At 46.0% G+C, this 27,634-nt stretch overlaps 12 protein-coding genes across 12 annotated transcripts; 6 read left to right on the top strand and 6 right to left on the bottom strand.

Annotated features, from left to right (window-relative positions):
• Positions 1-19: 19 nt before the first annotated feature.
• KUCA_T00005669001 (uncharacterized protein) lies at positions 20-883 on the bottom strand (the record flags this gene model as incomplete). The annotated part of the gene is made up of 1 exon (XM_022601174.1): positions 20-883. One exon carries the CDS (start codon positions 881-883, stop codon positions 20-22), a length of 864 nt encoding a protein of 287 aa, XP_022461659.1.
• A 241-nt stretch (positions 884-1,124) lies between these two features.
• KUCA_T00005668001 (uncharacterized protein) lies at positions 1,125-2,610 on the top strand (the record flags this gene model as incomplete). Its single annotated transcript, XM_022601163.1, has 2 exons — positions 1,125-1,166; positions 1,225-2,610. The coding sequence occupies 2 exons, from the start codon at positions 1,125-1,127 to the stop codon at positions 2,608-2,610; spliced, it is 1,428 nt and encodes a 475-aa protein (XP_022461658.1).
• A 201-nt stretch (positions 2,611-2,811) lies between these two features.
• On the top strand, positions 2,812-3,726 carry KUCA_T00005667001 (uncharacterized protein; the record flags this gene model as incomplete). Its single annotated transcript, XM_022601152.1, has 1 exon — positions 2,812-3,726. The coding sequence occupies one exon, from the start codon at positions 2,812-2,814 to the stop codon at positions 3,724-3,726; it is 915 nt and encodes a 304-aa protein (XP_022461657.1).
• Positions 3,727-3,773: 47 nt separating this feature from the next.
• On the bottom strand, positions 3,774-5,135 carry KUCA_T00005666001 (uncharacterized protein; the record flags this gene model as incomplete). The annotated part of the gene is made up of 1 exon (XM_022601141.1): positions 3,774-5,135. One exon carries the CDS (start codon positions 5,133-5,135, stop codon positions 3,774-3,776), a length of 1,362 nt encoding a protein of 453 aa, XP_022461656.1.
• A 238-nt stretch (positions 5,136-5,373) lies between these two features.
• On the top strand, positions 5,374-7,227 carry KUCA_T00005665001 (uncharacterized protein; the record flags this gene model as incomplete). The annotated part of the gene is made up of 1 exon (XM_022601130.1): positions 5,374-7,227. One exon carries the CDS (start codon positions 5,374-5,376, stop codon positions 7,225-7,227), a length of 1,854 nt encoding a protein of 617 aa, XP_022461655.1.
• A 55-nt stretch (positions 7,228-7,282) lies between these two features.
• On the bottom strand, positions 7,283-9,526 carry KUCA_T00005664001 (uncharacterized protein; the record flags this gene model as incomplete). The annotated part of the gene is made up of 1 exon (XM_022601118.1): positions 7,283-9,526. One exon carries the CDS (start codon positions 9,524-9,526, stop codon positions 7,283-7,285), a length of 2,244 nt encoding a protein of 747 aa, XP_022461654.1.
• Positions 9,527-9,742: 216 nt separating this feature from the next.
• Positions 9,743-11,417, top strand: KUCA_T00005663001 (uncharacterized protein; the record flags this gene model as incomplete). The annotated part of the gene is made up of 2 exons (XM_022601107.1): positions 9,743-9,804; positions 9,866-11,417. 2 exons carry the CDS (start codon positions 9,743-9,745, stop codon positions 11,415-11,417), a joined length of 1,614 nt encoding a protein of 537 aa, XP_022461653.1.
• Positions 11,418-12,256: 839 nt separating this feature from the next.
• Positions 12,257-13,588, top strand: KUCA_T00005662001 (uncharacterized protein; the record flags this gene model as incomplete). The annotated part of the gene is made up of 1 exon (XM_022601096.1): positions 12,257-13,588. The coding sequence occupies one exon, from the start codon at positions 12,257-12,259 to the stop codon at positions 13,586-13,588; it is 1,332 nt and encodes a 443-aa protein (XP_022461652.1).
• A 1,106-nt stretch (positions 13,589-14,694) lies between these two features.
• Positions 14,695-16,494, top strand: KUCA_T00005661001 (uncharacterized protein; the record flags this gene model as incomplete). Its single annotated transcript, XM_022601085.1, has 1 exon — positions 14,695-16,494. The coding sequence occupies one exon, from the start codon at positions 14,695-14,697 to the stop codon at positions 16,492-16,494; it is 1,800 nt and encodes a 599-aa protein (XP_022461651.1).
• Positions 16,495-16,654: 160 nt separating this feature from the next.
• On the bottom strand, positions 16,655-22,472 carry KUCA_T00005660001 (uncharacterized protein; the record flags this gene model as incomplete). The annotated part of the gene is made up of 3 exons (XM_022601074.1): positions 16,655-22,171; positions 22,239-22,401; positions 22,459-22,472. The coding sequence occupies 3 exons, from the start codon at positions 22,470-22,472 to the stop codon at positions 16,655-16,657; spliced, it is 5,694 nt and encodes a 1,897-aa protein (XP_022461650.1).
• A 362-nt stretch (positions 22,473-22,834) lies between these two features.
• KUCA_T00005659001 (uncharacterized protein) lies at positions 22,835-23,572 on the bottom strand (the record flags this gene model as incomplete). Its single annotated transcript, XM_022601063.1, has 1 exon — positions 22,835-23,572. The coding sequence occupies one exon, from the start codon at positions 23,570-23,572 to the stop codon at positions 22,835-22,837; it is 738 nt and encodes a 245-aa protein (XP_022461649.1).
• A 530-nt stretch (positions 23,573-24,102) lies between these two features.
• KUCA_T00005658001 (uncharacterized protein) lies at positions 24,103-26,793 on the bottom strand (the record flags this gene model as incomplete). Its single annotated transcript, XM_022601052.1, has 1 exon — positions 24,103-26,793. The coding sequence occupies one exon, from the start codon at positions 26,791-26,793 to the stop codon at positions 24,103-24,105; it is 2,691 nt and encodes an 896-aa protein (XP_022461648.1).
• Between the last annotated feature and the right edge of the window lie 841 nt (positions 26,794-27,634).

Here is a 27,634-nt window from a genome sequence, read left to right as displayed (position 1 = left end):
ATTAATACAAAGTAGTCTCTCACCTGTGTCGCGTGCTCCTTCTGATTGGAGGTTTGGCAGCTGGCTTCTTCGGCGTGGGCTTGACCTTGGTGTCTTTGGCTGCAGTCTTGGAAGGAGTAGCAGCAGGAGTCGAGGCTGGAGTGGTTGATTTCCGGGATCTTAGGTTCTTGGGCTTATCCTCCTCCTCCGTCTCTGGTTCATCGGGATGCGAACGGGTTCTTCTGGTGGGCGTAGTGGCTCTCTGGGGTTTCTTGGTGGTGGCCTTGGTCTCGTGCGACCTGCTTCTTGTCCTTGTTCTTTTGGGAGCTGACTCGCTGTTTTCATCGTCATTATCGTCGTCGTCACTATCACCATCATCATCGCCTTCGTCTTCCTCCTCAACTTCACCCTCTTCGCCTTCCGCGGCTTCTTCTTGCTCCTCTTCTTCCTCGCCCTCTCCCTCTTCATCCTCTCCATCGGGAGTCTTCTCATTAGCCCCATTACCATCATCTTCCACGATATCCTCCTGAACATCTTCTTTCTTCTGCTTCTTCGGAGAGGGTACATCCTCGATTGCAGGGCTTCGCCTCGAGATTCTCCGACTCTGCCTCCTTGTCTTTGTATCTTCCTCTATGAACTTCACGCTCTTGGTCTCTTTTTCCTGTTCCTGCTCTTCTTGACTCGATAGTTCGCTTTCCTCTTCCAATTTATCCAAGCCTTCCAAATCGTACAAATCGTCTAAAACCCGTAGAACATCGCCACTTTTCCAGCTGTGTTTCTTGTCCTCGTTGAGTTTCTCCAAGATCTGAGCCATTTGCGCGTCTTTGTCAGGACCCACGGGTCTGTGGTAACATATTACGTTTAGCAGTCGCAGCGTTTCATCCTGGCCCCATTCTTTGGTCATATTAAAAATTAGAAGCAAATATATGCCTTGAGATGGATAAGTTGCAGTATAATAAGGCCGTTTCCATCTTTGCCTAGAGACCTCTGTTATGGCTCCACGAATTAGACGCCAGGGCTCAGTAACCTTTTTCACATCGTCGAAAAACTATATCGGACCTTTACCCTAAACTGCAACAAGACATTACCGATTACTCCAAGATTTTTCCTGATTTTTCAACTTTCTCGTCGCGGATCTGTTGAAAATGCCCAGGAAAACCACTAACTTGTACTCTCTTCCACGAGGGGTAAGTCAAACTTTTCTATAACCCACACACACTAGCTTCTTCGACTAACCAAATATAGGTGATTCGTGCTTCCTGGAACAAATGGAACTTGTTCAATCTATACAAGCAGCAAAGGTTTAGGGATAACCAAAAGACCCTTTTCAAGGAGAAATGGTCTGCAAAAAACATGACAAGAGCTTACCATGGTGAGCACATAACAGAGTCCAAGTGGAAGGCCTTGTTCACACCACAGTTGGATGGTGTTGCCCAGCTGGATGCTTCGTTAAAGGGAGATAGACTCAAGCCAACCCCCATGATGTTGCAAACATATGCTGTGCTGGAAAGAAGATTGGAGTATGCCGTTTTCAGGGCCATGTTCGCCAGTTCCGTGAGACAGGCGAGACAGTTCATTATACAAAAGGCTGTTAAAGTGAACGGAGTTACCATCAGGCATCCTTCCTACCAACTGAAGCCGAATGACGTTTTTTCTGTTGATCCTGAAAAGGTGCTGCAGGCTGTTGGAAGAACCAAGCCCAGTTTCAAGAAGGCCCACCAGGTTGACCAGACTCAAATAGTGAAGTGGAACAACTTTGTCAAAGAGGCCAAGGCAAATCCAAGACAGGTCTGGGAGAGGCTCCAGAAGAAACGCCAAGATGCTCAGAGATCAGGGCCCTCTACGAAGTTTGGAAACGATCAGGTTTTCTCCAACGAGGTCATTTTGGCCAAGATCGAGAAGATCAACGAGAACAATCTGAAGGAGATGCGTGCTAAGCAAAAGGCCGTCGACAAGTTCTCCGTTCTGGAGGACATTGTGAAGGCCGTTCAGAAGTCAGAGACCATTGAAAGTGCGATTTTTGAACCCCAGTTCGGTAACCTGAAGAACAAGTGCTACCAAGTTTACGACTATTTGGGAGAAAAACATGAGTTGTTCAACAAAGATTCTGTCTCCGTGAAGGATACCGTCTCTGCCTTCTTGAATGTGAAGCCAGAGGATAGGAACGCTGATGAGCTCAAGAAGTTCAAGAAAGTCAAGCAATTGTTGTCTGAGATCAGTCTGGATTACCAGGAGCTGATCAGAGTTTCGTTCAAGAACAAGGAAATCTCCAAGGACTCAAAGGATGTATCCTACAACCCAAACTGGGCTGACAACCTTGAATTTCACCCCAATATTGCAAAATTCTCCGAGATCGAAGATGAATCCTCGGTCAAGGTGGCTCTTCCATGGCAAAAGGGTGTGTTTGGGAGACAGAATCCAAACAAGTCATACTTCACTCCTTGGGAGCCAAGACCATTCCTGGCACCATTTGCGGTATTACCACATCACTTGGAGATCTCTTTCAAGACTTGCCATGCTGTGTACCTGAGGCATCCAGTTGCCAGACCAGGCCACAGTGAGGTTATCTCGCCATACAGTGTTGAGACTCACGAACGTGCTTACATGTACTATGTCAGAAAGGGCCAGTGAAAATAGATATTCTAATATACATGTACATACAGGACAAAGGATGTGTAATCGTGTAACCGTGTCACCGTATCTCTTTGAAATTTTCATATTTCAGTATTAGAAGCACTTTTCCAAAAGGGTCGTGAGCCGCTCCTGATTTGGCCCCATTATAACGCATGGCCCTCTTTGTTTGTCTTGTTGTTACCAAAATATTCCCCTTTTATGCCCCGAATAGACTCCAAAACAATCTCACAGGCAACAAAGTTCTCTCGTTTTTTGCCATGGTTGTTGCGAGCCTCTCGAGGTTCAATTGTTGAGGCCAAAAAGGAGCTCCGTTGGATTAAGTCTGAACTGCCCAGAAGCAAATGGGAAAGGGCTTGTCAGGCTCGGCACAGGCTGGTGCCTTTGCAGTATATTTTGGGAAGCCAGCCTTTTGCTCATGATCTTACCATCAAATGTCGGCCAAACGTGTTGATACCGCGAAACGACACCGAGGACTGGTGTGTCGAACTGGAGCAGATACTATGTGATATCAGGAAACCACTAAAGGCTCTGGACGTGTGTTCTGGATCAGGATGTATATCACTCTCGCTGGTCAGCAGTCGAGCAAAATTTTCACACGTTTATGGCATAGATGTTTCTCGTGACGCCTTGGAACTGGCTAATGAGAACTTGAGGATCAATAGTCACCAACTACAGCGATCGAACCCCAAGTGCATCATGAAGTATGTTAGAGGTGACATTTTGAATGAGAAATTGAGCGAAATACTCGGAACTGGAGCCAAATCGTGGGATATTATTGTGTCAAATCCCCCTTATATCACGGTTGATGAGTTGGCCTCTTCCAGTCTGGAGAAATCAGTGAAACTATACGAGCCCATGTTGGCTCTAGAAGGTGATCTGGAGTTTTATGACGAGTTGGTGAAGTTAACGATTGAGGCTCAAGCCAGAGCCTTTGTTTTCGAGCTCGGGAATATCAGGCAGGCCAAGCGAGTGGCAGAACTACTTCATTTGAAAGATTCTAGTTGGATATTCGGCATACGAAGGGACAGTGGAGGTATAAGGAACGTTATTGGCTGGAAGCGAGACTCCGAATTTACAAGTTTAGATAAATTGTGCCACGAACAACTTCAGTGATGAACTTGTATTATAATTTTTTCATTGGATCAAAATTCGTCTATTTTTCAAACTTCGACGGGCTCTTCCGAGTTCAGCTTCTTCTTCTTTCTGCCCCTGCCAATGGCAGTGATGCCTTCCTTAGGGAATACCCTGGTACCCCAAAACACATATCCTCCTCCGCCTCTCATGGACATCAGAGGGTGGATTCTTCCGGGAATCGTCTGGTACGGTCTCACTCTCGTGGCGATGATGCTTGGCGCCAGAACCCTGAGGTCTTTGGAGACAGTATGTGAGAGCTCAGACACCACCTCTATGTACGGACTGTACACTACAATGGGTCTCGAGCCTCCAATCTTCTCGATGAAACGTGGAACAGCTGTCGAAGGTGAGAGTGTCGAGGCATAGATCATGCCATCAAAGTTGCCCTTTTTCACGATCTCCACCACCGTCTGCAACTCCAAGGCCCTCTTCTTCCTTCTGAAATACGTCTGTTTTTTGGAAGGCTTGTACTCCTCGATCTCCTCTTCGGGAAGTTCTTTCCATGGAACCACAACTTCTGGCTCGAAAAAGTTGAGGATGTTAATGGTTTTCACCATGTCGTCAACGGCCTCCGCTGAAAAAATGGAGTTGTTCAGCACAATATGGTTGGGATGCTCGTTCTCGTGGACAACCGTCACCCTTCCCTTGCCTTGCATTCTCTCGAGCATTGCATATAGTATAACACCACCAGTCTCATCAACAAGAAGATAATTTCCGCCTGGCATTATATTGGCGTAGTTCATCATGATGCCCAAACTCTCCTCACTCAGGTCCAATACTCTGCCTGGGTCCTTTCCATAGTAGTATTGTAGCACCTGCGACGCGCCAAGATAGTCAATTGTAAATCTTCTCAAGAACTTCTGTTGCTTCCTCTTGAGATACTTTTGCTGTGAGAAAACGGTTTTCTTCTCGAAACTGTCGTGACCTTGAATAATCTTATCGATGATGGCCTGTCCTATCTGACCGCTACTTCCCTGCTTCTTCATCTCCTCGATATCAGCGTTTGAAAGTTTTTGGACCTCTGCTCCCAGATCCTGAATCTCTTGGTTGTTGACTCCACTTTTAAGTGCTAGTCTTATCAAGTCGTCAGCGACTGCAGAATCAGCAGACTCCGCTGCTGCAGTGTCATCCTCTGCGTCTTTTGACCCAGTATAGGTCATTCCGGGAACAGGGATAACCTTTTTGTCATCAACAATCTCAAATGTCTGACCATATTTGTGTCCTAGCACATCGTCAACAAAGAAAGCACCAAATTTTCCCAGAGAAATGGATCCACCAGGTCTCAGCTCCACAATCTTAAGTTGATCTGACGGCAGTCTCACCAGACAGCGGGCATGGGCCCTGATGGTGGTCTTCTCCACACTCCAAGCTCTTTCTAATTCCGACATTCTCAGAAGAGCTTTATCCGAGCAATACACAGAATATATATGCAAAAGACAGACACTTAAAACTGACACTACAGCCAGCCATAGTGAGACTTTCAAATGAAAAAAATTATCGAGAGCCTCATCACCAGGGCGTGTGGCGGCAAATCTGAAATTTTTTTTTATCAAGTCCTCATGTTGCAGGAAAACGTAGAATTTTCGTTGTTCTTTCTCTATACCACTATTAAAAAATCAAAATCAAATGGGTAGACGTGCAAAGAATAAGCAAGGAGAGCCATTATCCATAGAGGAGTTTCAGGCCAGGAAGCAGAAGAAGGGCGAGAAGAGGACCTTCAAGAAAGAAACCACTTCTAAGGACACATCTAACAAGAAGAGACACATTTCTGAGAGACCTGTGTCCAACAAAAGCAAAAAAACCAAGAAACAGGCCGTTGCTGATGTTGAGTCCGATGCTAGTGACTTGCCAGAAGTTGACTACGAGGAACTGGCCAATGCCAAGAAGTCTCTGTTTGAGGACTCTGAAGAAGAGGAGGAAGAGGAACTCCAAGGATTGGACGATTTGGAGTCTGGTGAAGATGAAATTGACGTTGATGACGAGTTTTACGACTCTGATGAAGGTGATCGCGAAAGGCCCATGTTCTCCGATGACGAGGAGGACATGGAAGAGTTGAACGCAGCCAACATGGAGGCCCTTTCCAGAAAGCTGGACGAGGAAGCTGAGCTGGAGGAGTACGAAGCCGAGCAGGAGTTGTTGGAAGGTAACAAGATTCAGCCAAGAGCCAAGGTACTTCCTACTGCCGACGAAGAGGAGGAAATTGCCAAGGGACCTCAGGATCTCACCATGGTGCGTACCAGAATGCTTGAGGTGGTCAAGGTCCTTGAAGACTTCAAGACTCTGTCAGAAGAAGGAACCAACAGATCGCAATATATTGACAGATTCGTCAAGGATCTGTGTGAGTATTTCGGATATTCCCAGTTCCTAGCCGAGAAGCTGTTCAACCTATTTTCTCCCTCCGAAGCCATGGAGTTCTTCGAGGCCAACGAAATCCACCGTCCAATCACGATCAGAACCAACACGCTCAAGAGTCGTCGCAGAGACCTTGCACAGTCGCTGGTCAACAAAGGTGTGAATTTGCAGCCAATTGGACCCTGGACCAAGGTTGGTCTCCAGGTGTTTGATTCGCAGGTGCCAATTGGTGCTACTCCAGAGTATCTTGCCGGTCACTACATTCTCCAGGCTGCTTCTTCGTTTTTGCCAGTTATGGCCCTGGACCCCCAGGAAAACGAGAGAATCTTGGATATGGCTGCTGCACCAGGTGGTAAGACCACTTACATCTCTGCACTGATGAAGAACACAGGCTGTGTCTTTGCCAATGATGCCAATAAAGCCAGAACTAAGAGTTTGATTGCCAATATACATAGACTTGGTTGTCGTAACACCATTGTGTGCAACTACGATGCTCGTGAGTTCCCAAAGGTGATTGGAGGATTCGACAGAATCTTGCTGGATGCCCCATGTTCAGGTACTGGTGTTATTGGAAAGGATGAAAGTGTGAAAGTTTCTAGAACTGAGAAGGACTTTATACAGATTCCTCATCTACAGAAACAGCTGCTGTTATCGGCAATTGACTCTGTTGATGCCAACTCCCCCACAGGTGGTGTTATAGTCTACTCAACTTGTTCTGTTGCCGTCGACGAGAACGAAGCTGTTGTTGACTATGCTTTAAGGAAGAGACCCAACGTGAAATTAGTGGAGACTGGTCTTGCCATTGGTAAGGAGGGTTTCACTTCTTATCGTGGAAAGCACTTTAGCTCCAAGCTGAGCATGACCAGAAGGTACTACCCTCACACGTATAACGTTGATGGCTTCTATGTTGCCAAATTCAAGAAGATTGCTCCAAGTCCAAATGACGTTTCCAAGGCCGGAGCTTCCGAAAAGGAGGCTCTGGCAAGAGCCGAGGCTGAGGAAGAAGGTATCATCCACGATGATTTCTCCAAGTTTGAGGAAGATGAGGATAAGGAAATTATCACCAAGTCCATCAAGCACAGTCTTAAGAGAAAGGGTATCAACCCAGCAACTGTCCTTAATAAATAACACATTTGTACGATAAAAGAGGCCCATTTTTGTATTTCGATTCCACTACTTGCCATTACAGCCTGACGCATCCCATCCTGTTCTCCTTGATGTACTCAGGGCCCATTTCCTCGTACTCTTGCTTGGAGATAAAGTAGTCAGCACTATCCGAAGATGTGGACCAAGAGGCCATACCCCTCCAGGCGTCCAGAATTGGGTCATTGGCCTTTCTTACCCTCAAGTTGGCGTCCACTGGCAAGAAACTTCTGAAGTCGTTGTAGATACGATCTTCAAAGTTCTCGAACAGAGCTTGTCCACCAGTCAAGAAGATGTCCTTCAGAATGTCCTGCTGAATATCTCCAGAGAAGCCCTTCTCTTGGGGCAGTCTTCTCAGAAGAATATCCTCTGAAATTTCGGAGATTCCTGCCTGGTCAATACCTGCTATTGAAGGTTGGAATAGAACCTCTGGAACCTTTATTCTTTCCACGTTCAAATGAATCTGGTGCTGTTGGTGAGCATCCTCGGGGTTGAACTCCCTGGGTCCTCTTAGAAATCTGTGCAGAATGCTCTTCCTCCAATCAAATTGACGGTAGAATGTATCTTCGATGGAGAACTCAGAGTCGAACTCAAGCAGCTCCTGCTCCAGAGTCAAAAGAGCCTGCTCCTCTTCTTCCTCGGCTTCGTCGTCATCCACCAGAGCTATGTCCCTGTAGACTGCCCAATCGTCATCGTTAGCACCAAAAGTATCGTTGGGATCATTATCGATAGTAACGGCTGCCCTCTTACGCCTATTAGAAGCATCTCCAGGCCCATCGTCTGAAGCCAACGAAGCAAGATTTTTCATCCTTATCTGCGCAGCTCTGGACTTTCTGTCGCTCAGTTCCTCCTTCAATCTTCTCCTCTCCTTCTTTCGCTGGATCAACTTGTCCAATTTGGCCTTTCTATCTGCAATCCAGCCCTGTATATCTGTTTCTCTCCATTGCTTGTCCTTCAAAGCATCCTCCTCTACCTTCTTCTTCTGCTCTTCCTTCTCTAACTTTGCGCGCATGCGGGCATCATAATTGGCCTTCATTAGTCTTTGCTTTTTCTTCTCCTTTTGCTGTTCTTCGTCAAGTTGCTCGTCTGGTACTTCCAGAAGAGGGAAAGTGGGGATTTCTTCGGTTTCTTCTATACCGAGATCCTGGTTTCTCACTCTCTTCAAAAACTTATCCAAATTGGCGATGTACTTGTCAAGGGCAGCCTCGTTATCAAACCCTTCGGTTTGCAATGTTGAAAGGATAAGCTTCTTCGTTCCATTCTGAAGTTTTACCTTCAATTCCGAATAATATGCAAACTCCTGTTCTTTTTGGACCAACTTCTCCAGCCTCGCCTTCTGGGCCTGCTCCTGTAGTCTACGGCCACTTTCTTTTCTCTTCTCTGTCTCGATCCGGAGCTCCTCCTCAGTTTTTTGTACCTTGATTACCTCCAAAAACGGCGCCTCTATGACCCTGTCCTTATTCTCCAAAACATCCATCTCCAGATACTGGCTGAGTTCCTGATTGTAGTTTGAAGACACATAGCAGTGGTCCTTGATTAGATTCCCGATCTGGTAATTGTTGATCTTCGACGGAAAGAATGGGTATTTCAATGGCATGTACTTCGCAAGATAGTTCACAGATTGACTGCCTCCCCAGTCTATTCTCTTGGAGATGTTCAGCAAGGGCTTACCGGATACCACAGGTATCAGATGCGTGGCGTCATGGCCAGACGAGATGACCAATCCACTGCTTCCCTTGTTCTCGTAGAACGAAAACAAAGAGTCAACCCCGAAAGCTGCTTTGGGAGTAGAGTACGCCTCAAACACTAGCTGCATCATGGTAGACCGTTGTTGCAGAGGGGCAGCAAGCACCTCGCTCATCACAATTGGATTGTCCACCTTTCCAGAAGAATTGACACCCAAATGCGCAAACGAGTAATCCAACAGGGTTTCGATAGTATCCCAATTGGTGATCATTGGACCGTCGAAGGGGGACCTCATACTGGACTTGATGGAGGAGTCCAGGTAGATATCGTTACCAAGGATCGTAAGCGTCTTGTTAAGTTTCCGCTCCCTATATTTGGATATTATTGAGGGGAACACATTGGAAGGCGACTTTTTGTTTGCAAGCCCGATTTTCATGGTTGAACGACCCAAGTCAATCGCGATAGGAATGCCCGTTTGGTAGTCATGATAGATTGGCTCCGGACGCGACGAAGCCTCCACATCCTTCAGAGGATAAACTGGCAGTGGCTGAAGCTCCTCGGGAGTCACGCTCACTTCCACTTTGAGACTTGATGGCATTGCACGGTCGAGATGGTGGTTCGTCAAAAGAGATATCTCAACTCATTTGGCACGTAGCGGCTTCAAAAGGTCCATTGAATCCGAGGAGGAGCGGGCACGACCTTCGTATAAAATCTGTACTGGTACACTACCGCTTCATCACTCCGATCTGCCCTGCCTGATCGGCTCTACGTGTAAGTTGCGTGTCATACTTCCAACAATACACACTTGCTAACCATGTCTGCGGATCAAAATAAATACAATATCCAGGGCTACAATCTGGTGACGTTGCTGAAGCGGTAAGAAACGGTTTGGGATTTCGGGAATGATGCCTCCAGTATACTAACAACCATGGATTAGCCTCGAAGCTGCGACTTCTCGTCTTGAGGATGTCACTATTTTCCAGGAAAGCTCGCTCAAGAACCTTGAAAAATCGGCAATTGATACGGCTGATACTCCCTCAGGCTCGTTGACTGAAGGCACCACCAAAGCCATTGGTTCCGCTCCATCGGTACCATCAACCCCTGATTCAGGAGCCCCAGAGCCTAATGTTGCGGCAGTTGAAATTCCAAAATCTATCAAGGCCTTTGATGATTTCATTTCGTACTCAATTGACCCATTTGTTGCAGTTTCGGAGAAAATTGACGCCGTTGTCGGTAAGCAAGCCCAGGTTTTCAAGGATGCTTTTATCGGGGAACGCAAGTTCCTCTTAGCGGCCTCTCTGTCCAAAGAAGTGCAGCCTACCGATCCTGTTTTTGGTGAGGCTTTGAGCCCAATCAGCACTTTGATTGGTGAAACGGTTAAAATCAAGGATGAGAACAGAAAGTCGCCTTTTTTCAACAACTTGAACACCGTTGCTGAGGGTGTGCCAGTCTTGGGCTGGGTGGTCACCAAGACCCCAGTCTCTTTCATCCCAGAGTATAAGGATTCTTCGTTATTTTGGGCGAACAGAATCCTGAAGGAATTCAAGGACAAGGATGAGTCCCAGGTTGAATGGGTCAAGTCTTTTTTGAAAATCTTCGATGATCTGAAGGCATACACGAAGGAGTACCATACTACAGGGCCCACTTGGAACCCCCAGGGTGGTTCTTTGGCTGATGCTTTGCAGGAAACATCAGCCTCGGCCGTTTCAGATGCTCCTGCTCCTCGTGACGCTTCTGCTGCCCCTGCACCTGCTGCGGGTGGTCCACCACCACCTCCACCTCCTCCCCCAGCATCGGTATTTGAGACCTCTTCTGCTCCGGCCCAAGAGGTTGGAATGAACGCTGTGTTTTCTGCACTTAACCAGGGAGAGAAAATCACCTCTGGTCTCAAAAAGGTCGACAGATCTCAGATGACCCACAAAAACCCTGAGCTTCGTGCCTCGTCACAGGTCCCTGCTAAGAGATCCTCTCCAGTGCCCCCAAAAAAGCCAACTGGTTTGACCAACAAGAAGCCAGCAAAGAAGGAGCTTATAGACACCAAATGGCTGGTTGAAAACTTTGACAACCCCGGTGAAGTCATCACCATCGAGGGCGAGATGCACCAGAGCATTTTCATAGGTAAGTGCTCCAATACCGTTGTTCAGGTCAAGGGAAAAGTCAACGCAATCTCTATAAGCGAATGTAAGAAGGTTGGACTTGTTGTTGACCAGCTGGTTTCCGGAGTGGACGTGATCAAGTGCTCTGGGTTCGAAATCCAAGTTGTGGACAAGATCCCTCTGATCTCAATCGACAAGTCTGATGGGGGCCAGATTTACTTGAGCAAGTCGAGTTTGGATGTTGAGATCTACACTTCATCCACCACCGCGTTGAATGTGAACGTTCCTACTGATGGAGAAGATCTGGCAGAACTGCCTATTCCTGAACAGTTCAAGCACACGTTCGGAGCAGACGGAAAGATCACCAGCACAATCGTAGAACATGCCGGTTAGATCATGAGCCAACAGATGCAAGTATTTGTACAAAAACCACTAATTCGAACCGTTAGAGAAAAAAAATTGCCGTCTATTGAATCGATTGACACCCTAGAATCAAACCTTGAGACCTTGCTACTGCGCAAGAGCTGGGAAGGTGGGCTCGTGCGGCGCAAGCAAATTCCGAGGGTTGATACCCTCGGTATATGCGTCAAAGAGTTTTTCCGGCAGAGGCATCACCCGGAGTAACGGAACCGCAAATGTCGTTGAATAACAATGAAGCCAGCAAAGCTGAGCTTCTAAAATAATGCTTTGGTCACCATCGTCAATTCGCAACCTTCAAATATCATATCTATCTACAGAGGCCATGAGACCCGGGATTATTTTGCCCAAAGCAGGTTGGCTAATGCCTCCGGGGCCCTTATGAGCCCTTACCCCGGACGTGCGGGTGATGAGGCCTCTTTGGCAGCTGTTGGAAAGAACACCCGGAATTTCACTGCCGTGAGCCAGGGCAAATTGCCGCTGGTTTGGTATATTTAGCCGTAGTAAAGCTATTCATGGCTAACAAAGGATCTCAAACCCAGCCATGCCAAAACCAACGCGCTACCCCGTAAATTTGAGCTTTATGAAACAGCCAATAACATGCATTGATTTACAAATTGACAGGCCAATGATGGCGTTTCGGAACCGAGATTTGAGGTGTGGTTACGAGCCCGCGGCCGGGACAGCCTGCATTTTCTTTTCGGGAGCGGTTTATGGATCGAATTGTTTTAATTGTTTTTACCACAACAAGTTTGTTCAAGCGGTTCCATTGTTTAGAATTGATTTGCTTGTGCAGGCTGAACTAGAATTGCATAATGTTGAGATCAGCTCTGAGATCGTCCACGAGATGTGGCCTTCCCCTAAAGGCTGTTGCCGTGTCTTCCAGGCAATTGGGCTTGACCGCCGCCAGATCCATTCAGACCTCGGTTAGACCATCTGTTTTGCGCTCTACCGTAAGAAAATCGCCTTCGCCATTTGTTGCCACCAAGTTTGACGTTTTTGTGCGTGGAAATGCGCAGATCGTGAAGGTTCCTGATATGGCAGAGTCCATCACTGAAGGTACTTTGACTTCTTTCTCCAAGAGCGTTGGTGATTACGTTGATGCTGATGAGACCATTGCTACCATTGAGACCGACAAGATCGATGTTGAGGTGAATGCTCCTATTGCTGGTGTGATCACTGAGTTTCTGGCTGCTCCTGAAGACACCGTTGAGGTTGGCCAGGATCTGTTGAAGATCGAGCCTGGTGAGAAGCCAGAGGGAGCTGCTGCTGCTGCTCCAAAGAAAGAGGAGGCTGCTCCAGTGAAGGAAGAGCCTAAGGAAGCCGCTGCCCCCAAGGCTGCTGCTCCACCAAAGCCTGCTGCACCAGCCCCTACACCTAAGAAGGAAGCTCCTAAGAAGGAAGCTCCTAAGGAATCCACTCCAGCACCATCTACTGGATCATTCTCCAGGCATGAGGAGAGAATCAAGATGAACCGTATGAGAATGAGAATTGCCGAGAGATTGAAGGAGGCCCAAAACACCGCTGCTTCTCTCACCACCTTCAACGAGGTGGACATGTCTTCGCTCTTAGAGATGAGAAAGCTTTACAAGGACGAGTTCTTGAAGAAGACCGGCATCAAATTTGGTTTCATGGGTGCCTTCTCCAAGGCCTCCGCTTTGGCTATGAAGGACATTCCTGCCGTTAACGGATCCATCGAGAACGGTGACACTATGGTCTTCAGAGACTACATGGACATTTCCATTGCCGTTGCCACTCCAAAGGGTTTGGTCACTCCAGTTGTGAGAAACGCTGAATCGTTGACCGTCCTGGGAATCGAGGAGGCTATTGCCAGTCTGGGTGCTAAGGCCAGAGACAACAAGCTCACCTTGGAGGACATGGCCGGAGGTACCTTCACAATCTCCAACGGAGGAGTGTTTGGATCTCTGTATGGAACTCCAATTTTGAACGTTCCTCAAACCGCCGTGTTAGGTCTTCATGGTGTCAAGGAGAGACCAGTGACAGTCAACGGTAAGGTTGAAAGCAGGCCAATGATGTACTTGGCTTTGACCTACGATCACAGAATGCTTGATGGCAGAGAAGCCGTCACTTTCTTGAAGACTGTCAAGGAATTGATTGAGGACCCAAGAAAGATGCTTTTGATGTGAACTCAATTTAACCTATACAGATTCATTAACCACTAGCTCTATATAACATGGTCAACCTGAAAAGTCTGTGAGATCTATAGAATTTATAATATGGGGTAATCGTATGACTTTTCATGCTATTTTCTCCAAATTTTTATCTGTTTTTTCCATGAAATCTTGACAGGGATTGGTCAATGTAGCTTCTGTAGGCTTATCATGGTTGATCTCACTTGCTTACCAGATCTTTCCAACGTTCGCCTCATTTCGAGAACTTTATGCTTGCCACATTAGTCACTCTACGAGTATCGCCATATCATCAGTTGAATCGTCACAGATCGTAAAGCTTTGGGTTATTATTAGGTCTCACCCACACTTTGCTCGGCCCGATTAGCGATGACCAAATGTGTCAAGCTGGTGCATGGGGCATAAAACCGACGGAGAATTTTTTTTTCTACCGGGATCCTTGCTACTACTGATTACTTGACAATTCAATTTTCTTGGAAAAAATATTCAGATCTCTAGATCTAAATTGCTGTCTTCCTCGAGTCTCGTAATTGGTATCCCATCCAGATGCTCTACCCTCCAATTGAGGCTCCAAACATTGCTATCGCCACATTGTTGTTATGAACACTCCACTTTAAGCCGGTAATCCATAAATCCGGTCTTCTTTTCAGCCTCATAACCAACATTAACACATTTTCTGCCAAATGTTACCCATATCTAAGACTTGGCGATCCAAAACCCACAAAACAGACGTTATTTGGTCGTGTGTATGCTAATGCTCATGCAAGATGTACGATGCTTGTTTATGTTTGCCCCAATCGGGTAAATAATTTGATCTAATCGAGTAATGGACTTTTTCGCATCTAACTCTGTTCACTTTGGCACAAAACCTGTTGAAATTGAAGTTTCTTAAAACGTTGATATACCTTCAAGCACTTCAAATTTCTTTCAGTCCCTGAACTTTCTTGCTGACGAAATTCAAGGGTTTGCTGTTGCGTTCTCTCACCAACGCTGCAACTCTTGAATAACTCTAAGGTGACACTCCTAGCTATTAGCCCCAGCTCTACCTCCAGGGATTCAACCAGCAACCTTCGACTTCTGCTGAGTCTTTCCCACTGGACAGCATGTTGGACATGTACAATAACCAGAAAAGTGAATGGGACATGGTTGCCCCAGTCCAAGGTTATTCGAAGGATGATCCATTCCATGATGCTTCCTACTCTCAAATGACTAGCTCAAACTTCAAGCTATCACTACCAGATGTCTCCTCCCACCAATACAGCTATCCACCCCCAATACCGGATCCAAACTACCAGGACGATCTGGATGGGTTATTTATGGATGCGGCAGCGCTGCAGAGTCTCGATATCTCTCTGGGCAAGACTGAACCAGACGGTAACGAGGGCAACTTCTATGCCATGTATGGCTCAAGCTCCCAGGACCCTTCTATGAAGAAAAGGTTTGTCAAGACTCATAACAAGAGACAGAGTGGAAGTGCCATCTTTGGATTCGTTGGATCTGGTCACAAAGCAAAACTTTCCATTTCTGGGATTCCTGAAATTTCAGCCTCAGATATCAAGTATGGACATGGAAGATATGGCTCCTACGACTACACCGGATTGTCCAGTTACATGCAAGCTGCTCAACAGCCTATTCGTTCAGTTCATCCCACTCCGCACACCTCGCCAGTGAGAAGGCCTAACAGCCAATACGAGGGAGACTTCATAGTGACTGCCAATGCTGCTGAAAACTACAAGTTTCCGCGGGAGCCCAGTTTGCCGGTGGAGCCTCAGTTGCCTGTTTTGAACCATTATAGTGCTGATTATCTCAAGAATTTGAGCAAAATGCTCAAAAACCAAGATGAGGCTGACTTGAGTTTGACCGAACAATATCTGAACTTGGAACAGAACGAGCAGCACAAGCCGGAGACGAATCCATTCTTCTTTGAGGAAAGTCCCCTCCACTCTACTTACAAGGAACCCCAGCCTTTAGCACCAAGTAAGTTCTACAATGAGCCACCTCCGCTGGAGGAACAGTCCGAGAAGAAACCTGATTTGCGATTCGACGCGGTTCCTCAATTGGCCTACACCCCCGAGTCTCCATCGGAGAAGTCTCGCTCCAGTTCTCCGGAAAGGGCAAGTTCGTTGGAGTTTGAAACTCCATCAAAGAAATCCCCTGTGGATGCTGAAGGTATTGTGTGGACGCCGGTTTTGGTCACGAAAAAAGACACAAAAACAGAGAAGATAATCAAGGCCCAGCAATCTCCCGCCAGAAGAGAATCCACTATCAAGACCACCCTCCCAAGAGGCCATCTGGATCAGCATTTTGTGGGCCCAGACAAGGACAATAAGTTCAAATGTATTTTCAACGACTGTGGAAAACTGTTTGGAAGAATTTCCAACATTAGAACGCATATCCAGACGCATTTATGCGACAGACCATTTTCTTGCCAAGATTGTGGGAAGTCTTTTGTGAGACATCACGATTTGAAAAGGCATAGAAAAGGACATGAAGAGTTCAAATTTGCTTGTCCCTGTGGCAAACTGTTTCCTAGACCAGATGCTTTGAAAAGGCATAGATCCAGAATGATATGTTCTGGTGGACTAGCTGACGAAAACCACAAGGTCTCAAAGCAGTCTAAGGCTCCGAAGTCTTCTACCTTATCTACTGGTACTCTCAGTAAGGTTCAATTGAAACAAATCGAGCAAAATGTTGCCAGAACTCAGGAGCAAAAATCGCCAAAAAAACTAAATTCCTCGAGCTCGGGATTTTCGGAAGGTCATACATCTGATGAAAGTGTTGAGCCATCTTCAAGACTCTACTCTATCAGTGATGGGAAGACGGATGCGGATGATTCCGAATTTTCTTTCTCGGCTTTTGACGATTTTAAAGCGAGTGCAGAAGGTTTCATATCTGTGTCTTGATACTTGGATTTTTGGTTTTTCTTGCTCGGTTTATTATTGGTTATGATTTTGGTTTCCGCTGTATTCTAGTTTTTTGTTTTCTTCAGTCCTTCTTGACTTTGTACATTCTATTTGAACGCTAATAATATCATTTTACAACAATTACCACTTTTCAGAATGCTCAATATGGAATACCATTTGTCAATCTTTGGAACTCGTCATAACCCTTCGTGGACGCACTTTCAAAAGACTTCTTGATCAGACCCTGCATGAAGATAGCAGCATCCTTCTCAGACTTTTCTGGAACAAACCTTGCTCTCAGTTTCTTGATGGTGGCTGGCTTGAAACAGGGAAGCCCGCTTTCCGTCATAGGAACAACACAGTTGATGATGGTGTCCATGTATGGTCTGCACGCTAGGAAGGCCTTGACACACAGCTCTTCGAACCATTTGTATGCCTGTGTGTCTTGACCACCACCCATGACTCTAACCATCTCTTTGGTCAGTTTGAACGGAGATTGTTCGAACTTGACTCCTCCTGGAACAATGTCAAAACAGAACCCGAAGTCAATGTGAAGAATGTGACCCTGATCATCGTACATGATGTTACCGTTGTGACGGTCTTTGAACTGCAGCAAGTACGAAATTACCGAGTAAGCAGCAAGAGACTTGACGAAGTTGTTTCTGGCTGTTTGGAACTCGGTCGAATTTTCAGGACCAAACCTTGAAATGAAGTACTCGTACAAACCGTTCACGGCCTCTCTTCCCAACATATCACGCGACACCGAATTTGGAAGCACATCAATGATACCACATCCAGGTGCAGTTGCCGTGACTCTGTAAGGAAAGACATACACGTCCAAGCCGGCATGGGTCCAGATTGTTCTGAACACGGAAATAAGTTGCAGGGCAAGAACATCCTGTCTACAATCATCGCCAACTTTGAAGATTGCACTCATCCACTGTTCAATGGTTACTAGCTTCGATTGCGAATCATCACTCAGATCTGGAATCTCCTTTTTGATTTTGAAGGTTGCCATGAATGGAGCCTTGGCGTGTGACTGCAATGGTCTTCCGGACTTCCTGTTGATATCGACTACAACACCATCTGGATTGCTAGGCAAGTATACTCCAGGCTTGACAATGATGCGATCCATTTCCTCGTCAATCTTGGCCTTTTTCTCTGCTTTTGACTTCTTGATGTAAGGCTTTAGCTTGCCTGATATACCTGTGACTTCCTCAAAGAATCTGAACTCTTGCTCGTAGAACAGGAAGTCTTTCTTGGAAAAGGTCTTCAACATTGCATCCATAATCTCGTCGAGTGTCGGTTTGATAGAATCGGGCACCTCAGAGTCCTCGTCCTTAAATCTATTGGCCAACATATTCCAGATGATCTGATGAGCAAACAGTTGCGAAACCTTTGCAGTTTCTAAGATAAACCTGCGAACATATGCTAATCTAGAGTCATGTCTCAAAGATTGCACAATCTGGGGCACGTAGAAAAAGGTCAGGTTCACATCGTGGCTCTCAAGCGATCTCATGGTATATTGGAGAATGAAAGGGTCGTCGTTGAAAGGTGGCATAAATAACTTGATGGAGTCCACAGGTGGTAATGGGCTCCAAAGAAGCAAATGCTTCGAGGGCTTTCCGTAGCTTCGAGAATCCGAGTGTAGAAGATATTCAACTGCAAAAGGCTCGTCTAGAGCTTTCAAGGGATGTTTAAGAAGTAAGTCCCTAAGCATTGAGTTCAGACTCGTCAGCTTGTACCGTTTGACCAAATTGATTGCAAGTCTGGGGTTGGCATAGAATGCATCCAGAACCTCGGGTTTTCCTACAGAGGTGAGGTAGGTTCCACTTGGGTCTGAAGGATTGAGAGGGTCCAGCCAAGATGCGATCACTGAGACTTCGTGCTCTAGGAAGGCAAGCAAAAGCGTTTTCTTGGACAGGAAACTGGAGCCTTGCTTGAAATACAAACCCGCAATTCTCCTAGTTATGGTCTGAAGCAGCTTGTAGTCCGCTTTGATCTTCAGTTTGTTTCCTCCAAATGGAGTGCTTTGCGGAAGCTTGAACCACGATAAAGCACCATTCAATATTGCTGATGTCAGCTCTCCAACGTCTCTTGATTTCAAACTGATGTGAACAGCTAGAATGTTCAAAGCACAATCAATCAGCTCGAATCTGGCAAGTCTTGCAAAAGGATGCAAACTTCCGTTGCGGAGACCCTTGAGTGCAAGAATGAACGTCTGGGTGAACATCTTCAGAACATGGTCACTTCTGTACATGGTAGCTTCAAAATGAGAACCCAAAAGTCTGATCAGCAACAAATGAGGTTTAATCTTCTTATTAGCAGCACTACCCAGGTGGTCCATTTCAGCCTTGCTGGTTGGTAAATACTCCATGCGGCTGTATGTCGCATCTAATATGGTCAGTGAGGAGTTAAAAAGTCCATCATGACAGCGGATCTTCTCCTCCCAGAGCGAAAGAATTTGCGCCAGAATATATGCGGATGCGTCTGGTCTCTCTTTAATGGCAGTAAGCCACAACCCAATCGCCAAATCAATGATTTCAGAAGTAAATACCTTGAAAGGTATTCTAACCAGACAACCAATGAATCCAGCAGCAAGTGTTGGAGATATGATCACCACAGCGGTGCAATCTCCAAGCACATTCATCAGCTCCTGTGATGGGATGGCAACATTCTCATGCAGTCTGGTTTCGATACTTTGAAGCTCTCTGCGAACATTACCAGGAAGATATGGTGAGCCCTCGGTTTTGAACTTTGCAACTTTGATCAAAATGTCATTCTTGAAGCTGTTTCTCCATTGGAATTGGGACAAAAAGCCTGCCAAGGTATTGGTCTTTGAATAAGCATCAACACCCAAATTGGAAAGCTCGCGATCACTTGGAAGCACTGAACCTGCCATTTCAAGTGCAAAAGACACTCCAAAATGTATATTGCCGATGTTCAGCAATCCTATTTGAGAAATGTAAGCCTGTAGAAGTGATTTCATGTCGTAATTGCACTTCATGAGGGCCAGTTTCGTCCATGAAGTTCCAAACTTGTGCAGCTTCTGCCAAGCCGCACGCCTCCATTCATAAGAGTCTGACAAGTTCAGAGTAATGTTAGATGCTGTTGCTTGAAACTTCACCTTTGGCTCATACTCATTAGTGTCCGCATCAACTATGCTCTGGAAGAGCAACGATAGTAAGTCAAGCAACGAAAACAAACTTGTGTGGTGACACAGAGAAGAGGGAATCTTCTGAATGAGATAGTTGCAGCACTGAAAGGCTGCATCTTGCAACTCGTAATCTCTGTGACAACACAAAATGAGCATTTTCTTCAGCTGCTCAGATACGTTATCCATTGCAAACGTCGCTGACCCACCTCTGTGAACTTCTCTGATGAACTTCAGAGTAATGTAAACGGCAATGTTACCAATATACTTCTGGACTCCAGTTATCGCAACACTAGGGTCAGAGAAGTAGATCAAAGAGGTGGAACAGTCGCCTGTTTCAACTCGCAAATCCTCCAAAAACAGCGTAGCAGCCAGAAACATCAGCTTGGGGCGCGAAATCTTAAACTCAAAAACAGCATTGTCCAATGCCTTGGGGGAAAAAGTCTTTGAAAGACTGTCTTTGTGCAGTTTTTCGGTATGTTTCGAGGTTCCTCTTCTGAGAACACTGTTGAGCTCAATGGAAGTCTCAGTTCTGCTCCACGAATACTCATCCGCAAGAGGAGGGGAACTGTATGCAATTCTCTTTAGAGTCTCCTTGTGCAGAATTCCTATCTCTGAATTGAGAGAGTATCCGTGAACAACAAGGTTGAACCAGGCATCCTTGAAGAGGTTGATTGTCTGCAAATCCGTGAACTTTGCGGGCTCAGTATCAAGCGATGGGAACAAGTGTGCCAATGGCTTGAAATAGATCGCTATTTCCTGAGCAACTGCTGAGACTTCTGTGTTTGATCTATGATGCTCTAAGTCACGCACATCGTCTCCTCTGTTGGCTATTCCGATCAAAAGCTCGTGCAAGTATACGCGATATATCTCGGTGTCGGATAAGCTAGCAACTGATTCGGAAACAGAAACCCATATGTCAATAATTGCATCCTTATGGGCGCTGTCACTTTTGCGAACAGCCTTCAAGGCTCCCTCGGTGAAAAGCTTCAGAATGTGCAAGAACTCGCGTTCGTCAACGATTGGCATGAAGGTTCCAAGTGTCTTCAACAACATGATGTCAAGAGACTTGGAAACACTTCCGAATTTCTGGCACAGAATGGTCACCATCAGCACCGTAATCTGCTCATCGTCAAGAACCTTGCAGAACGAAACCGCAGCAGCAAGGACATTTTCGAAAGACTGGCTGGTGAGTTCGACTCCAAAGTCAGAGTGTCCAATATGGTTCAGAACTGACCTCTGAGCTGAACCCACAGACCTCAAAGACGAGACTGGGCTCATGGTGCGACTTGAAATCCTTTTGGGGGGTTCCAGCCCTGAAACATTTCTGAAAGACTTCTTTCTTTGGGTGACAAAATCAGATGTGGGTGCGAGAATGTTGGTGATTGAATAAACGGTGGATATAATGTCTTCTTGAGAAAGCCTGCTCAAGGAGATAGCCACAGAAGCAGCAACTGCCGATGCAGATTCACCTGTGAGGCCATGGCTGAGTAACAGGGTTGGGAACTTTCTGGCAAGCAAATGAGCCATCTTTCTGTTCTTGAAAGACAACATGGCCACCAGTCCAAACAGAGAGTCGGCCAATTGGTGATATGCTACTTTAGATGGGTCCCCCATAAAGCGTTTGGTTATGTTTTCCACTTCAGAAAGGTCCACCACGCCCTTCTCGACACCCAAGGCAATTATCTGCAGTGACGATGCTTGAATGCAAGATGCCATTTGCTGGCGACTGTATGTGGACAACAAAATATCATTTCCGCCAGCCTCAAATGCCATTGCATCCTGGATGCTGTGTTCAGTGATTTGCTTAAGAACCGTGGTGAACTCACGCGATTCCTCTGATTCTTCGATGTGTCCGTTTCCGTTTCCGTTACCATTGACGACTTGGGATGAGACAGCTCTCTTCAGAATCGACGGAAGTAGAGATTCAGTCATCGCCTCTGGAGTCGTGTGTCCCTTTAAGTGTTCGACCAGCAACTGTTTATAAAGTTTCATCAAGAGAAGAGAGCTGAACTCCGAGTCTTCAGCCTCGAATCTTGAGATAGCCATTTGGTCCTCAATCTCGGAGATTTCAGACATACAGACTTCGACTTGGATGAAAAATTGAGCTGTGAGCAGATCAATCAGTTTCTGTATGATTGAAGATGAGTATGCTGTGACAAAAAAGACTGACTTTTGGAGCGCATCAATGAACCCAATGAGTGCGAAATAGTAACTAAGCCTCAACGGAGATTGAGCTCCAACCTTGAAATTCTCCAAGAAAGACAAAAATGAGCTCTCTACCTGTGATTTCAAAGCTGGTGATTTGGAACTAGCATTGCAAAAAGCACTGGTAAGAGTGAAAGCAAGTTCGGTCTGAGTGGTGGGCCAAGACGAGGTTCCTACTGGTGACAGCACGTTCAACGAAGGCAACCTTATGAAAAATAAGCTTAATTTTTCAAAAACAACGTCCAGTTGGGCAACATCTGTTGAATTCTCGAGATACTTGCAAAGAGCTATCACGTTTTCCACCTCGCGAGGTGACTATAACAGAGTTAGTATTGCTGGAAAGGGTCTGAAATTCCTCATTTGATAGAACGATTTCACTCACGATCGACGATGACTTGGAGTTTCCAAATGTAGCGGCTTGAAGCAGTCTGGAGAGAAACGTCTTGTACAATCCGTTGGACTCCGGATTCTCGTTTTTTGGCATTTTGGCCGAGTATTCAGCAAGTTCATTCACAGCACGAGCACGTATCGTGCTATCAGACAGGCTGTTTTTTCTAATTAGTCCTAGATTCCGCACAAGCTCAAAAACTGCAAATACTCACATCTCAAAGTCCATTGTTGATATATTCTTCGACGGTATTAGCACGGGACTGGAGCAATTGGTTTGTCCAAATCAGCTCCAAGAGACATTCTGTAGGATTGGCGTCGGTGTATTCTGCCCTCGGGGCTCATTTGGGCCGCACACTCAGTTTAGACCCTCAAGAGTCAAGACTATTCTACACTATTTCACATGGTAACGATCACTTGACCTATTAAATCAGGGAGTTTGATCTATTATACAATGACATGTTTGTGATAAGGATGTATGGCCGATCTAACGATCCAAACTCAGTTGATCCCATGCTAACAAGAATCGAAAAAAAAATTACCCAGAAAAACCCTTGCAATAACCGAAATAGACGTGCTTTTCGAAACTCTCTAATAGTAAGTTTCGATCAGAGTGTCACGCAAGTTGCCGGTGATTGCCTCAGGCTGGGCATCTTGAAGACGGAAGATACTCTCAATAACAGAGAGCTCTGGTGCAGTGGTGTCAAGACCACTCACAGCAAGCCAGTCGTTGACCACCATACCAGCACCAACCACGGAAGAACCACGGTTAACGGTACCGGCAACCAAAGGTATCTGCAGCAAAGAGGACAACTCTTCTTGATCTTGCACAGAAGTCTGCGCGTGAACCAAACCACCCTGGTTGGAGATGGAACAGTACGAGCCCACCAAGACGTTTCCTGCGATAGTCTGTCTGAACACTTCAACGCCCAAAACGTCTGCGATCAACTCCTCGGTCTCTCTCTCGATATCTGGGTGCACCAGTGCGACGTAATCGTTACAGCAAATCACGTTTCCGAGAGCTGACAGCCTCTCCTCCACTCTCTGTATCTTGACACTGTCTGGCAAACTGTTTCTCAAATGCATAAGTTCTTGGTCTGTGGTCTGGGTAGGCACCAAGAGGCCACGACGGTTTCCAGCCGTCATACGGCCAATGATACGGGTACCAGCAATGGTTGTATGAATAGTTGGGATAACATCACCTAATTCGGCTTCGAAAGCAGAGTAGAAGTTCTCGGAACCACCAACTGCAACGAGACAGTAGGAATTCGTCAGCTTGGAGAAAACTCCCACTTCGTTCGAGTTTTCAAATTGAGTTCTGGTTGCCATTTTTTCTGTTTAACTGGACAATCAAGGAAGCAGAGATATGATCACAAATATTCTCGAGTCTGGTAACAATAAATGTGTATCAAAACGTGTGTTCTGAGTATGATTTGAAATAGTCTTTGCTCTAAAGTGAAAAGGAGAAGTCTGACTGAAAAAAAAATTTTAGGCATATGGGTGTGTGGAGGCCAAATTCCCGTTTAAGGATAAGCCGCACGGATGAGGGCCAAACTGATATCATCTCACATCCATGGAAATATACAACAGCATGGCTTCGGTCATAGCAATTTCACTGAAAGAATAAAAAAAATGATGAATGGTACCAGATTTATCATTCTAAGTTTATCCTCTCGGAGAAAAACAAATGAAGAGGAACCGAGTTCGGAAAGCCAAGCTCCATCTTTCAACTCTGATACTTTTTCACTTTTCTACGGTTTTTTGTATTTTCATGTAAATAGAAAGTTTGGTATTAAATTGTTCATATGCGTTATATATATCGGTCATTAAAAGCATTCTTAAAACTGTCATTCTTCCCTTTAGTCAACTGGAGGCGTATCCAACTCTTCATCGTCATCTGCATCGTCAGTCCAGTCGTCCACGTCAAAGTCCATATCAACGTCTTCAACCTCATGATTTGGAATTACAACTAGTCCCTTACTTGAAGAAGTGACGTTGACTGTATCCTTGTCGACCACTTGGCCATTCAAGACCATGACTGCCAAATGGTTCAGGATACCGTTCTGGATGAGCCGGTTAAGTGGTCTTGCACCCAAGTCTGGGGAGTATCCGTTTCTGCACAGATACTCCAATGCACTGTCATCCAGATTAAGCTTGATTGACTTTCCGTTGGCTTCAAACCTCTCTTCAATCTCCTTGATTCTGATCTTGACGATCTTGGCTATTGCGTGTCTCGACAATCTGTTAAAGACAACCATAGCAGAGATACGGTTCAAAAACTCTGGTCTGAAGTGGGCTCTCACTGCGTTCATCACCAATGACTTGGTTTCGTCGCTAACCTTGGATCCCTTGGATGCGTTGATGTACTCTGCACCCAAATTGGAGGTCAGGATGACGATACAGTTAGAACAGTTTACCAAAGCACCGTTCGAAGCCGTGATACGACCATCATCCAGCATTTGCAGCAAAACGTTCAACACTTCAGGAGCAGCCTTTTCAACTTCATCAAAAAGGACAACCGAATAAGGACGGCGGAGCAATGCATTTGTCAAAACACCACCTTCCTCGTATCCGATATAACCAGAAGCCGCACCCAAAAGCTTGGATATCGACCACTTTTCACCCAGCTCCGAACAGTCGATTCTCACCATGGCCTTTTCATCAGCAAACAGGAAACCGGCAAGTTTCTTTGCCAACTCGGTCTTACCTGAACCAGAAAGCCCTAAGAACATGAACGAAGCTGGCTGGTTAGGATTGGCTAATCCAGACCTAGACAGTCTGATGGCATTGGAGACGGCTTTGACAGCTTCACCTTGACCCACCACACTTGAAGACAACTCTTTCTCCATTGTGATCAATTTCGCATTTTCTGCCTGAGTCAATTTGGATACTGGAATACCAGTCAATTTCGCTGCAGTCTCGGCGACCTCGTCCGAGCCAACAACGTTTCTAGACTCGCTGGTTAAGTCCTCTTCCTCGGCAATCTTGGCCTCGATTTCAGCAATCTTGTCCTTGACCTCTGGGATGACGTAGAACTTCAGATCAGCAGCGGCAGCGGCATCATGCCTTCTTTCGGCATCAGTGGCTTTGACTTCCAGCTCATCTAGTCTTCTCTTCAGGCTTGTGAGTTCTTCATGTCCCTTTCTCTCCTCGGCATATTTCTCTCTCAAAGGTGCCAATTCCTCCTCCAAGTCCTGATACCGTTTCCTTGCTTGTTCTAGTCTTTCAGCTGTGGTTGGGTCAGCATTGGAGTCTCTCTCAAGAGCTTTGATTTCAATCTCCAACAAAGATAACGCTCTTTCCTTGGAGTCCAGCTCTTCTGGTTTCGAATCCCTTGCTACAGCAACTCCAGCTGATGTCTCATCTATCAAGTCAACAGCTGAGTCAGGGAGCTTTCTGTAAGTGAGATATCTCGAAGCTAACTGTGCGGCAGTCACAAGAGCGGAATCAAGGATTCTGACACCGTGATGAATCTCATACCTAGGTTGCAAACCTCTCAGAATGGCAATAGTCTCTCTGATGGTTGGTTCTCTGACATCGATTCTCTGGAAACGTCTTTCAAATGCACCATCTTTCTCGACGTACTTACGGTATTCTGTGACCGTAGTAGCACCGATACAGTGCAAGGAGCCTCTAGCCAACATTGGCTTCAACAAATTGGCGGCATCGCTCTTACCATCTCCCATAAGCATGTGGATTTCATCAATGAATAGGATGATCATGGTCTTGGAGTTTTCGATTTCGGTCAAAACACCTTTGATTCTCTCTTCGAAATCACCCTGGTACTTAGCACCAGCCTTAAGAGATCCCAGGTCCAAAGCATACAGTTTGGAGTTTTGCAAAACCGTGGGCACATCATTATCAACTATTCTTTGAGCGACACCCTCAACTATACTGGTCTTACCAACACCTGGGTCACCAATAAGACATGGGTTGGATTTGGCCCTTCTTGCTAGAACACGAATGGTTCTCCTGATCTCCTCTTCTCTTCCAATAACAGGGTCTATTTTGCCCTGAAGCGCCTGTTCTGTCAAATCAATGGCGTATTTGCTCAGAAACTCGAATTGAGAGGAGGCATCGGCTTGTCTGGAGTCGATTCTCTGGTTACCCCGAAGCTCCACTATTTGGGTCTTTAGAGCCTCCGAAGTGATTCCGCATTCTTTCAAAATGGCCTTGACAGAAGAGTCTTCCACTAAAGCCAGCAAAATATGGTCCTGGCCTATAAAGCTGTCTTTCTGTTGGGCCTTTATCTTCGACGAGTTTTGTAGAATGCTTGCGGCTGAACTACTGAAAGATGGTTCAGCAGGTGCTGGGCTCTGTGATGGCAGCCTCACCAGATGTCTGTTGACTGTTCTTTCAAATTGAACCCAGTCAAAACGACCCTTCTCAATGATCGTTTTTAAATATGAAACGTCTGCGCTGTCCTCAGTCGGGGTCATTGCGGCTAGGAAGTGCAAAGGCACCACCTGGGCGTGCGAATTATCCCGACATAGCTTGGTAGCATTGGTGATAATATCTAGCGCTCTGTCTGTGAATTGTGTTTGATCCATAATTGTAATTATCTTAGTCTGTATTCTAAACAGTCCAAGACAAAGTGGAATGACTTGGGAGAGACCACTGGGTGCTTTTATATGACCAAGTATCACGTATAGTGGTTGGATTGGGACACGGTCAGCTTCTAGAACATTCTTTCCTATTCTGGCAATTTCGAGGCTGTCCTGGGGTTCCCCAGGTTTTTGAAATACCCGAAATTGCCGGTGCACGACGTCGAACATTGAGACGCAAACGCATGGAAACAGTCACTTGTGCGACTTTGGGGAATAATTACGGGCGATTCTATACGTTTTGTGTATATGTCGAGAAGTGCAATTGAAGTTGGGCTCAAACCATCTACGGCTCTGAGGCCAAGTTTTTGAAAACCCGGTGCTGCCACCTCCTTCAACCATCACCAGACGCCCATGCACGGCTTCTACCGTCTACGTTGCTCCACTCTTCGGAAGTTGGCGGAAGGAATGTTTCAGGGCCTCTGATTTGTTGCTGATTATGACATACTGCAGTCTTTAATCACCTCTACACGTTAATCACCAAACATTATGGCATTAAAGTCCCAGGGGACCGATACCGCCACGATAGTCAGATCAATAAAAGCCATTCTGCATGGCAGATTTCCAGAAGAGGGTGATCTTCTCTTATCCATCTGCCATTTCTGAACGTGTCAGAAACTCCGCTCGCCGAGGTCGGATCGCAAAGTCGTGCACTGATGCAAAACAGCCTTTTCCAAGGGTCCCGATCTCGGACCTTCGTGCGAAGCCAAGCCAATGAGATCGGGCCAAAATCAGCTTACATGAGGTTGGAATTCTTTAAAAGGCAGTATGGTCAACGATATTTGCT

Source organism: Kuraishia capsulata, genomic scaffold (genome assembly GCF_000576695.1).
Source record: "Kuraishia capsulata CBS 1993 genomic scaffold, Kuraishia_capsulata_scaffold_7, whole genome shotgun sequence".
In the NCBI taxonomy this organism is placed as follows: domain Eukaryota; kingdom Fungi; phylum Ascomycota; class Pichiomycetes; order Pichiales; family Pichiaceae; genus Kuraishia; species Kuraishia capsulata.
The sequence above is the reverse complement of the archived record's forward strand: the minus strand, read 5'-3'. Positions and strand labels throughout refer to the sequence as shown.